This window comes from Ricinus communis, chromosome 3 (genome assembly GCF_019578655.1).
Source record: "Ricinus communis isolate WT05 ecotype wild-type chromosome 3, ASM1957865v1, whole genome shotgun sequence".
NCBI classification, from domain to species: domain Eukaryota; kingdom Viridiplantae; phylum Streptophyta; class Magnoliopsida; order Malpighiales; family Euphorbiaceae; genus Ricinus; species Ricinus communis.
Genome location: NC_063258.1, coordinates 32,744,169 through 32,754,496, shown reverse-complemented (window position 1 = coordinate 32,754,496; position 10,328 = coordinate 32,744,169). Strand labels below are relative to the sequence as shown.

Here is a 10,328-nt window from a genome sequence, read left to right as displayed (position 1 = left end):
ATTCGCTTATCCCTAGATCTCCCTGGCCCCACTAGATAGACTCAATGCTTACACAAGCAAGCAGAAGACAGACCTTTCTGTTTCTCGCGTTCAAAGAAAAAGAGAAAAAAAACAAAAGAAACAAAGAGGAGAGACAGACACCCCCGCTTAGTTTTCGCAATGGCTTCGAAGCTCTGTGATTCATGCAAATCGGCGACGGCAACTCTCTTTTGCCGACCAGACTCCGCGTTTCTTTGCATCAATTGCGACTCCAAAATCCACGCTGCTAACAAACTCGCTTCACGCCACGCTCGTGTCCTTATTTGTGAAGTCTGCGAGCAAGCTCCAGCTCACGTCACCTGCAAAGCCGACGCTGCAGCACTCTGCGTCACTTGCGACCGGGACATCCACTCTGCTAATCCTCTAGCACGCCGTCACGAGCGTGTTCCTATTACTCCCTTCTACGATTCCGTCTCCTCTGTCAATAACAAACCTAACGCCGTCAATCTCCTTGACGACCGTTACTTCTCAGACGTTGATGGCGACGCTGCCGATGTTAGTAGAGAAGAAGCTGAAGCAGCATCGTGGCTACTTCCAAATCCTCCAAACACTAAGCTTGTGGAGAATTCGGATCCAAATACGGGTCAGTATGTTTTCTCGGATATGGATCCGTACCTGGATCTGGATTACGGACCTGGAGATCCTAAACTTGAAGCGCAGGAGCAGAACAGTTCCGGAACAGACGGCGTTGTTCCGGTTAAGAGTAGTAAAAACGTTCAAGCTCCGTTTGTTAACGACAACTGCTTTGAGCTTGACTTCACTGGATCCAAGCCTTTTCCTTACGGTTATAACGCACAATGCCTTAGCAATAGCGTAAGTTAAATTTCTCCTCTGGATTTGTGATTATTTAGTAACAATTTCAAATTTAAAGAAGTTTTCTAATCGTATGGTTGCGACTTCAGGTATCATCGTCATCGCTAGACGTCGGAGTGGTGCCAGACGGCGGGGATATATCGAATCCGTATAGCAAATCGACGATGGAGTCAGTCCAGCAGCTATCGGCAGTTGACAGAGAAGCCAGGGTATTAAGGTACAGAGAGAAAAGGAAGAACAGAAAGTTCGAGAAAACAATTAGATACGCGTCGCGAAAAGCTTACGCCGAAACAAGACCAAGAATCAAAGGAAGATTCGCGAAACGTACAGATATAGACGTCGAAGCTGATCGTAGTAGTAGTATCAACGCATTCGGCGTCGTTCCGTCGTTTTAAATTAATCCCATCTTAATAAAGCTAGTGTTTTTCGGTTTCACTTTTGTTGTTAATTGCAGTTGTTTTTATTGCCTTGTACATATCATGTAGGTTAAGCACACTGTCTCAACGATGGAGAGACAAACCCTAGATTGATTTTCTTTCTCTCTCTTTTAATTTAAAATAAATGTAATGACGTATGAGTTTCTTAATCATTATTTCTAAAGATACTCCCATAAGACTCTGGCGAACTAAATTGAAGAATTGGAGCTGGTTAAGGCCGTACCAAATTTTCTGGCTTCCTAAAAGCTGAGTGATTATTGGTTCATATTGAACTAAATTATGAAAAGTAACTAGCGTTGCAGGTAGTTGGGAAATGTTTGCAAGGAATTCAGAGTTTTCTGTCTCTGGATAATGATCTTTGACTTTTTCTTTGTAATAATTGTTTTGGGTGCTTTGGCAGTAAAAACGAATCAGTGTCAAGTATTTAATTTTTATTTGAAAAAAGAGAAGAAAAAAAGTAAAGGCAAACCAATAAAATATGAAATAATCTCAGCGGCTTCACTTGTAAATTAAATTAAATGCAAATTTGAGTCAGTAAATCAGAATCCAGATCCATATTGGTAGTGTTAAGATTATTATTCAAATCTATTAATTGCAATCCATGTTACTAAGGACATGTGGCGTTCTTATCAGGCTTCCATTCCTTTGTCAATTAACAAACAATTCCAGTTTCTTGGGCTTGGATTACGTCAATGGGCCAGAACCCAATAAATATAGGATTGTTTACACAAATCCTTTTTTTAGCCACTCAAAAAAAAAAAAAAAAACACTTACAAATATCTCCTTTTAAGCTGATTTTATATTTGCAAAAATATACTCTTAATTTTCAACTACATTTCACATATTTTTCTTAGTACTAATATTTTCATTTGAAATGTTTTTGTTAGTGTCACATGTATTGTCCTAAAGAAAGCAATTATCTTGACATATTTTCATACTTTTGCTTTACTCATTTATTTTTAAATTTTTAAACTTACTCTTTTTTTTTTAAAAAATTTTTCTAAATCTATATTATTAATCTAATTATATTTTTTTAATTAGCTGAAATTTTTAGTTCACTAAAAGATACTTTAATATCTTAAATCTTTAAAATTGCCATGATAATATTTTTTAACCACTATTTATCTTGGAGTGCTTTCTATAACTTACTTATTTATTAAATTATACTTTTCAATAAATATATTTTTAAATTAAAACATTATATTTGATCATATTAAAACAATCAATAAAAGATTATGTAAAAATTTAACAGAAGGACTCAATAGAAATAATAAATATTAAATGAAGCATAACTATTTAAAGTTACAATGAAATACATAAAAAATTAAAATTGATGAACTTATATTTATTTATGTTAGTATATAATATATACAGAAATCTCTCAAAATATATTATATAATTTTTTTATAAAAAATTAATATAAATGTAAATAAAAATTTCATAAAATTAAAAATAAAATTTATTTTTATACTAATATAATTATAAATTAAATTTTATATAATATATAAAATAAAATTTTAAATATTAAATTAATAAAATAATTATACATGAGCAAATTGCTAGTATTTGCCATAACTAGAAAGTAAAAAATGAAAGACTTCATGACAATGTGGCTATTATCTCAAATGATGAAATTAGCCTCTCCACCCAAAGCAGTGGTCCACTAAATCTTATAGCGAACCATGGGTCACTTCAAGTAGTACAATGAGAAAGCGTAAAAATGTAACAAAATAAAATAAGGACTTTTGCAATTATTTCTAAATTTAGACGGATATAGTGTAAATCAGAAACACCAATTTTTTTTTTTCTTCTTATTTTTTATTAGGTTTATGGTATATTTTTTACTTTTTTATTTTTACTATGTTAAAATATTGAATTCAAAAATATATGTTTTTAAAGTTACGATTTTAGTTTATTTTTGGTTTATTTTTGAGTAAAATAGTTGAAAAACAACTGCAAAACAACTACACCATAAATTTAAAAAAAATGGAGTTAGAAAAATAATATTTAAAAAAAATTGCACAATAAAAATGATATTTTTATTAATTTCAAAATATTTTTAAAAAGTTCTCTTTATTATTTATAACAGAAATTCTACCTAAATTATTATATCTAAAGTTTTTTAGCTTTTAGATGAGATCTGTAAGCTGATTTCACAGTGACGTTTGATATTTTTTATTAAATGTTATATTTATATTGATTGATTTTTAATTATGGATAATTAATGATAATAAAAAAAAAATCAACCAATACAAATACAACATTTAATAGAAAGAATATCATATATCACTTTACAATTAGTTTGGTCCAACAAATCTACCTAATAATTTTTTCTATAGTTTGGATATTTCGTTTCAAACTAAAATAATTGAGTGATCACTGTTAATAACTATGGGGTGGGACTATGAAAACCATGCCTTTCCTTCTCTAAAAACTATAAATATAAAGTAGATGTTATTTATGGATAAATTAAATAAAATTGGATTAGATTAATTAATGATGATATATTACCTAAGTAATTAACTTTAACTAAATATATTCAATGTTATTTAAAAAATTATTTAAAATTAACTACCTCAGATTACATGATATTATTAATTGATATATACTCATTTTTATTTATTTAGTGTCTCTATAACTATAAGAATTTTTAAACGAAGTTAGGCCATGAGAAGCATCTAATCATTGAATAGTCAATTCATCTATATGGCTGTCTATGTTTAAAATATAAACTTCTTGGTAGGTAAGCAAGGCAGAAAATTCAATCTTTTTAAATAGAAACTTCCCTTTTTTTTTTTTTCTTTTCTTAATCAATTTAAAAAAAAAAAAAGGAAAGTGCTTTTCAGCCATCATGATTAATGTTTATAATATTACTCAAAACCTTGAAGAGCAAGGCAGAGTAGTCCTATAAATAGTTATAGAAGTTGGGTATTTCTATCCCATAGAGGCAGCAGCCATCTTATGGAAACTCATATTATTATTAGCTTTGGCTGATATAATTGTTCATGTGCGACTTACTTTCTTTCTTTCTTTCTTCTTTTTTCTGTTTAATTTTCAAACTGATTCATGTGTCATGAGTTGCATGCATATTTTCAATTATTAGCATATGCATATATATATGGTTAGGGGAGGACGGTGATGACAGAAAATTGCTTTGTTCGCTCGTCGTGCGTAATGGCAAACTCTGCCTTGCCGACTCTGCTTTACTGTTCTGAGTCCGAGTCCTCTCTTTCTTTAGTTATTATGAAGATGTCCTTTTCCATTTCTCTTTTCAGTTTAATCAAGTGCTCGAATACTTATTCGTCGTGTGTTCAATTACTCTGAAATTCCTGATTCATTGCGATTTTAAGGATTTATAAGTAAATTGATTAGAGACCTTCACTTGATAGATTAACTGTTCTCTTTTCTCAAGCATATTAACAGCTCATTCTTCTTCGTTGTGCCTTTCTTGGTAACGAGATCCAACGGCAGGTTATGAGGAGCTTCAAGGCTAACATTCGGGAATCATCTGTGAAGCCCTGCTCAATCCATCATCAAAAGTTTACAGATTCAGGTACAAATCCTATTCAAGGGATTGGAAAAAGGATGCAACTTAATTAAATTCTGATGCACCCAAGTCTATCAAAAATAAAATATAGAACCAGTGTGGTGCAAGTCCATGAAATAGTAGAGTATCACATTTAGTTTGACAATAGGGAATATACCAATATTGAAGAAATGCAACAGAAGGGATTTTAAACCACATTTTACAACATATAGGGAACATTTAATTTCAGACTCTTTACAAATTAACAAGTGGACATTTATATCTCTCTTGAACCAAAGTACACAAAACTAGACTGGGATACAGGTCTATACTAGAGGCTAAAAAATAAGCAATAGTTATTAACTGCCCATTGAGTTTGTCCATCTTCTCTATCCTAGCACAGGATGCCACACTCCAGTTTCTCTGACTAGCTATACACCACCAAACTCTATCGTCCCACAATTCCTCTGGTTATCTGTGAAATCACACCCTACTACAGCAACATAGCACGGTGCTCACACGGAAGTAACAGCAGCAGTCCCACGAGAAGTTGCAGCTTGATTTGCTAAAAATCGGACAACAACACAGGTAATGTTGTCCGCACTGCCTCTCTGGTATGCCTCCTGCAGCAAACTCCTTGCCGCTTGCTCAGGATCCTCGATTGGTCTGGTCATTTCAACAGCTTCCTGAGAAAAAAGAAAAAGAATATATAAAGCATCGGATGGTGCTAGCAGCAATGAACAACCCGCTCATTCTGTCTTCAAATTGTTTGACAAAAATTTAACGTTATAAAGGACAAATTCCTTCTCTAGTCTACATTATGTAAGTGCATTATGGCAAATTGGATTTTATGGCAAACCTCATTGGTCACAACGTCCCAGAGTCCATCACTTGCAAGGATAAGAAACTCAAGCGAACTGTCAATTTTTTCCTCCTGCAATTTCCAAAACTATGTCAGCGACTAAATCACACTTGAATTTCCTATGGAATGAAAAAGAATAAAAACAAACAAAAGAAATCTGAAGCAAACTCTAAATTATATAAGAGCATTTTTTTTCTTTCCTTAAATTAAAAGAGTAATTGATTGGATAAGATAACTACTAGAGAAATCTCAAATGCAATGAACAAGACTTCCAAAATTTAGCAGCGTGGTACAGCCCTCATCCCATGCTTGCCCATACAGTTAAACAGACAAGTCCATGGTCCATCTAACCATTGGCAGATCTATGAAGTTCCATAACACATGTAAATTGTCATAACACATGTAAATATTGACAGATCCATCATTACAAGTTAAATCAATTTGGAGTTCAAATTTGAAAGTCAACCCAACTCTTTTCCTTTTCATCTCTTGCTTGCTAAGATTTACCAGAAAATATAACATGTACAAACAAAAATGGTTAGAATAAGAACACTCGGACCTGAATTTCTGGATCAGCAACAACATACTGCTTCAAAAGCTTATCACCAAATGCACGGGAGACAGCAAGAACTCCACCAACTCTCCAAGTCCCTGTTGTTAGTTTTTTCATTCATCAAGAATGTGAGAACATCATTGAAAAGCTTTCACTACATTGATAAAAAGTATAGTATTGGCTTTGCAAGGTCCTTGCCTGCCCACATCACAAATCCTCCAGCATCCTCAATCCGTTGCCTCTCATCAGTTTGGTCTGGCTTGTGATCTCGAGAAACAGCAATAGCTGCATATAATGGAAATAATAGCTTAATTTACAACATTATAAACCCAAAAATTTCAAAGACTGAGCATCCTAAAAAAATAATTCTTTTGAATCTTACCATTTCCACCCCGGCATATGACAGCTCTGGAGTCTCCAACATTTGCAACAAGTAAACGATCACCGACAAGAATGGCAGTGGACGCAGTTGATCCAGCATCACGATTCTGATTATTTTCTGATTTCAAAAATTCTGAGTCTGTGTGATTGTATGCATCAGCTGTGGTGCAAGGGAAAAGTTAAGATAGAAAATGAAGTTGCCTTGCCTTGTTGGCTGATGAAGTCGCAAAATGATCAAATCTAAAGTTATAGTTTTAGAAAGTGAAAGACCTATAGCAGATTTTGTATCTGAAATGAACTTTGGATGACTGATCAGATTACTGAAAAGGTTTCGTTTCACATATTCAGCTGCACGTGCACCTCCATGACCTGCAAAGCATAACAGGGATTTCTACCATTAAAACTGATAGAATTAAAGGATATTTCTTCAAAATGTGATCATGCTATGTGATGTTACAACTATACTAAAGCCAAAGCCGTACAGTAATTATCTCATCGATTAAACCAAGCACAGTTAGGCAATGGCCATGTTAAGGAATTGGTAGAGCAAAACTGGTATGAACCACTTCAGCATAAAAGTTCAAAATCCATGCTGATCCCATACTTCCCAGCCAATAATGGCACCTAATAAACGGCTTCAAGTGCTGCAACCAAATTGGAGCAGATGCACAAACAAACTGGTACAGACCACCTCAGCATAAAACAAAATTCATGCTGGCTCCACAGCCAATAATGGCACCTAAATGATGGCTTCAAGTACTGCAACCACATTGGAGCAGATGCCCAAAAACTAACAGTCTGCAAATACTTTCAGCCACCTTTCCTCTATTTAATGACTACTTAGAGGAAATGGAATGCTGGTGAAATGAAATAGTATACTCAAATACAAAAGCAACCGAACCCAAAAATCTGCAAAGGCCAGAGATGGAACACTATGATAATAAATGAAAGAACAACCTTTTAGTGAAAATTAACTCATTGCCCACACCAAAAAGAAAAAAGAAATTATGACTTTTAATGACCAGGAGGAACATGTATTCATAATTAAATGAGCAGTGATGTGTTCTGCATTTGGTGCAAAATCTGATATTATTAGCATGTATTCTGCAAAAATAATCCTAGTATGCTCATTATAGTTGTTGGCAATACTTAAAGTGGAAAGACACACATACAGAGAGAGAGAGAGAGAGAGAGAGAGAAAGAGAGAGAGACCGTCAAAAACTCCAAACAGGCCAACTATCTCTCCATCAACACCATCAATTCTTGTCTCATAGAAATCTTCCATGGAAGATCTTTTCCCTGGAGAGCTTGCATATCCATAACTGAACTTCCCATTTTGACTGTTGCAATAAACATGCCAGATTTTAGTACCAGAAAAATCCTATTAACACAAATAAGATGTAAGGTTATTGATCAGGGGATGAAGTTAAAGCCCTTTGATGTGATCCCTCTAGCCACATATCCCGATATGACCCGGTATGACCAGAGGGATAATAAGTCATTCCACTAGGGACAACTAACAAATAAATGATAACCAACAACCTTTCTCGCAAGAGGAGTTCCAAATTCATTCCAATATGTGAAATAAGATGTGTTTGTCTCATCTTGCACTTTGCCCAAAATATGAAAACAGCACACAAGATACTCACTATAGAAATAAACAGCTGCAAAACGGACAACAGAAACAGAGTCTCAAGATAACATAGATACCCTTTGAATTCAATTAGTCTCCACAGAATATCCAATTGAATTTCAGTCATTTAATTTGCTAAAGAACCGACCACAAAATTCCACCACATACTAACAAAACATTAATTACTTTTCTATGTTCTCTCTTCAATCATCGGATATAATTCGTTTAAAAGATTGTCACCCATACAACCAATGGAATAAGAAGCACTACATGGTTCTGCAATTAGGTGAAGACAAAAATAGCAGACCTAATCTAAAAGGAAGAAAATTGAAGAGATCGTTCAACTTTACCATATCTAGATACATCATTTTTAAACAAACATGGTGTAACTTCAATAAATTTTTAACATACATAACCAACATACAGTCAATCAGAATAAGAAAATAAGAAAAAGCACCTAAATTTAACAAAATTCATTATAGGACAAAACATCAATTATGATCAACAAAGAAGCAAACACATATGACTAAACATTTAGATCAAATAATTATTAATTCAACAATAATAAGCCATTAATTAAAAGGTTTTTAAAAAAAAAAGATAGAAAAAAAAAAAATTACCTGAGACCACCACCGCTAACAGGCGCATCATCAGCATGAACCTGATTTGAATTAGACAGTACTGAATTTAGGTATCCCATAATTCTTCCTTTTAAATTTCACCTTCCTCTCCTATCTTTTAAATATTATTATAATAAAACAAAATTAACTACAGCTAACAGCTTTTCTTTTTAGTTTGATATTTATTGCAGCAGATGTTAAGCCTATCCTTGATTGACATTTATGAATTCATCAGCAGATGACTCAAACTTAACCTGCAAATAGAGACAAAACAATTCAAAATCAATTCAAAATCAATTCAAACATAAAATCATCATAATCATATGTTCATGAAGCTATACAACAACACATATAATTTTCATTACCTGAAGGAAAGGAACAGAAATGAAATTCCATCATAGATAGTTTCTGAGTCTTTTCAGAGAGAGATTAGAAAAGAGAGCTAAGAGCTTTCTAGAGAGAGAGAAAATGAAACTCAAAAATAAAAAGCAAAGCAAAGAATGAGGCGATTACTGTTTCTTTCTGTTAAAGAAAGGGGAAGCTCAAAAAACCAGATCAGACTGACAAATTTCTGTTAAAAAATTTTGAAATTAAGAAAAATAATTAATAAACTGAATTCTCTTTTTTAAAAATTGTTTTATTTTTAGCTAAAAAGAAGGGAGTTGTTATTTCATACTAAAAATGGGATTTTATTTTGTTTTTTAATTTTAATTTATTATCCTTACGCGTCGTCTTATGCGTGAGCCAAGCTTACAATAGGACCTAGTCAATGTCAAAGACAGGTCATGTTTGATGAAATCAAGTATACACGTGTCGTCCATGCAGTAGGCAGTAATAGCTTTCAATTCTCTGGTGTGTCTCAGGGTAATTTTTCTTTCTGGATGAAGGTCAGATTGTGTGTTATAGAGTAGTAGTTAAAAAGGATCTTAAGTGAGCTAATCACCTGTTGACTTTATTAGGTGGCTCTCTCTAGTAATAATTATAATATAAATTAAATTAATATCATAAAATATAAACATATTTTGGACAAAATGGTAAATTTCTTACTACAACAAATCTAAATTATTAAATTTTCATGCTTGAATGAATTAGTATTATCATGAGAAATATGGATTTATGTATTTTACTAATAAATTAATTTGCAATTATATCAAAGAAATGGAATGAAATATCTTTTTTATTGATTGCTAGTTTAGGTATAAATTTTGAAGCTAAAACAAAATAAAGAATAAATTAGGACACCCAATCAAAATAAACAAACACTCGTTACATCAATAACAATTATCTTACATTTAAACATAATAATCTAATATTTTCAATATCCTTTATATATATATATAGGGAAAAGAAGTTAAAGATTAGATATACTTAAGGAAATATATTTTAATTTTTTTTAAAAAGAAAATATATATTAAAAGATAAATTTAAAAAATGAGAAATAAAATATAGCAAAATATATATTTA

The 10,328-nt window shown here is 32.5% G+C and overlaps 2 protein-coding genes and 1 long non-coding RNA gene across 5 annotated transcripts; 2 read left to right on the top strand and 1 right to left on the bottom strand.

The window, feature by feature from the left end:
• LOC8265222 (zinc finger protein CONSTANS-LIKE 4) lies at nt 1–1,438 on the top strand. The gene is made up of 2 exons (XM_002515336.4): nt 1–852; nt 942–1,438. The coding sequence occupies exons 1-2, from the start codon at nt 160–162 to the stop codon at nt 1,245–1,247; spliced, it is 999 nt and encodes a 332-aa protein (XP_002515382.1). The 5' UTR covers nt 1–159; the 3' UTR covers nt 1,248–1,438.
• Nucleotides 1,439–4,215: 2,777 nt separating this feature from the next.
• On the top strand, nt 4,216–5,631 carry LOC112534119. Its single transcript, XR_003078431.2, has 2 exons — nt 4,216–4,842; nt 5,214–5,631. It is a non-coding gene; the product is annotated as an uncharacterized LOC112534119 (long non-coding RNA).
• Nucleotides 4,999–9,460, bottom strand: LOC8265223 (probable protein phosphatase 2C 59). Of its 3 annotated transcripts, XM_048371736.1 has the most exons (10): nt 9,230–9,460; nt 8,865–9,118; nt 8,261–8,275; nt 7,824–7,951; nt 6,882–6,980; nt 6,613–6,771; nt 6,429–6,515; nt 6,237–6,328; nt 5,675–5,749; nt 4,999–5,501 (listed from the first exon to the last, which is right to left on the bottom strand). In XM_048371736.1, exons 2-10 carry the CDS (start codon nt 8,942–8,944, stop codon nt 5,331–5,333), a joined length of 906 nt encoding a protein of 301 aa, XP_048227693.1. In that variant the 5' UTR covers nt 8,945–9,118; nt 9,230–9,460; the 3' UTR covers nt 4,999–5,330. The 3 variants fall into 3 exon arrangements, with proteins under 3 accessions (XP_048227693.1, XP_002515383.1, XP_015572576.1); XM_002515337.4 differs by lacking the exon at nt 8,261–8,275 and having other exon boundaries at nt 9,230–9,454; XM_015717090.3 differs by lacking the exon at nt 9,230–9,460 and having other exon boundaries at nt 8,154–8,275; nt 8,865–8,878.
• Between the last annotated feature and the right edge of the window lie 868 nt (nt 9,461–10,328).

What these genes read in the sequence shown, in the direction of transcription:
- LOC8265222 (XM_002515336.4), top strand. Translation starts at nt 160, where the DNA reads ATGGCTTCGAAGCTCTGTGATTCATGCAAATCGGCGACGGCAACTCTC. An exon ending in CACAATGCCTTAGCAATAGC is followed by an intron (nt 853 to 941) that starts GTAAGTTAAATT and finishes TTGCGACTTCAG; the next exon opens with GTATCATCGTCATCGCTAGA.
- LOC8265223 (XM_048371736.1), bottom strand. Translation starts at nt 8,944, where the DNA reads ATGGGATACCTAAATTCAGTACTGTCTAATTCAAATCAGGTTCATGCT. An exon ending in CCTGTTTGGAGTTTTTGACG is followed by an intron (nt 6,981 to 7,823) that starts GTCTCTCTCTCT and finishes TATGCTTTGCAG; the next exon opens with GTCATGGAGGTGCACGTGCA. An exon ending in CATATGCCGGGGTGGAAATG is followed by an intron (nt 6,516 to 6,612) that starts GTAAGATTCAAA and finishes CATTATATGCAG; the next exon opens with CTATTGCTGTTTCTCGAGAT.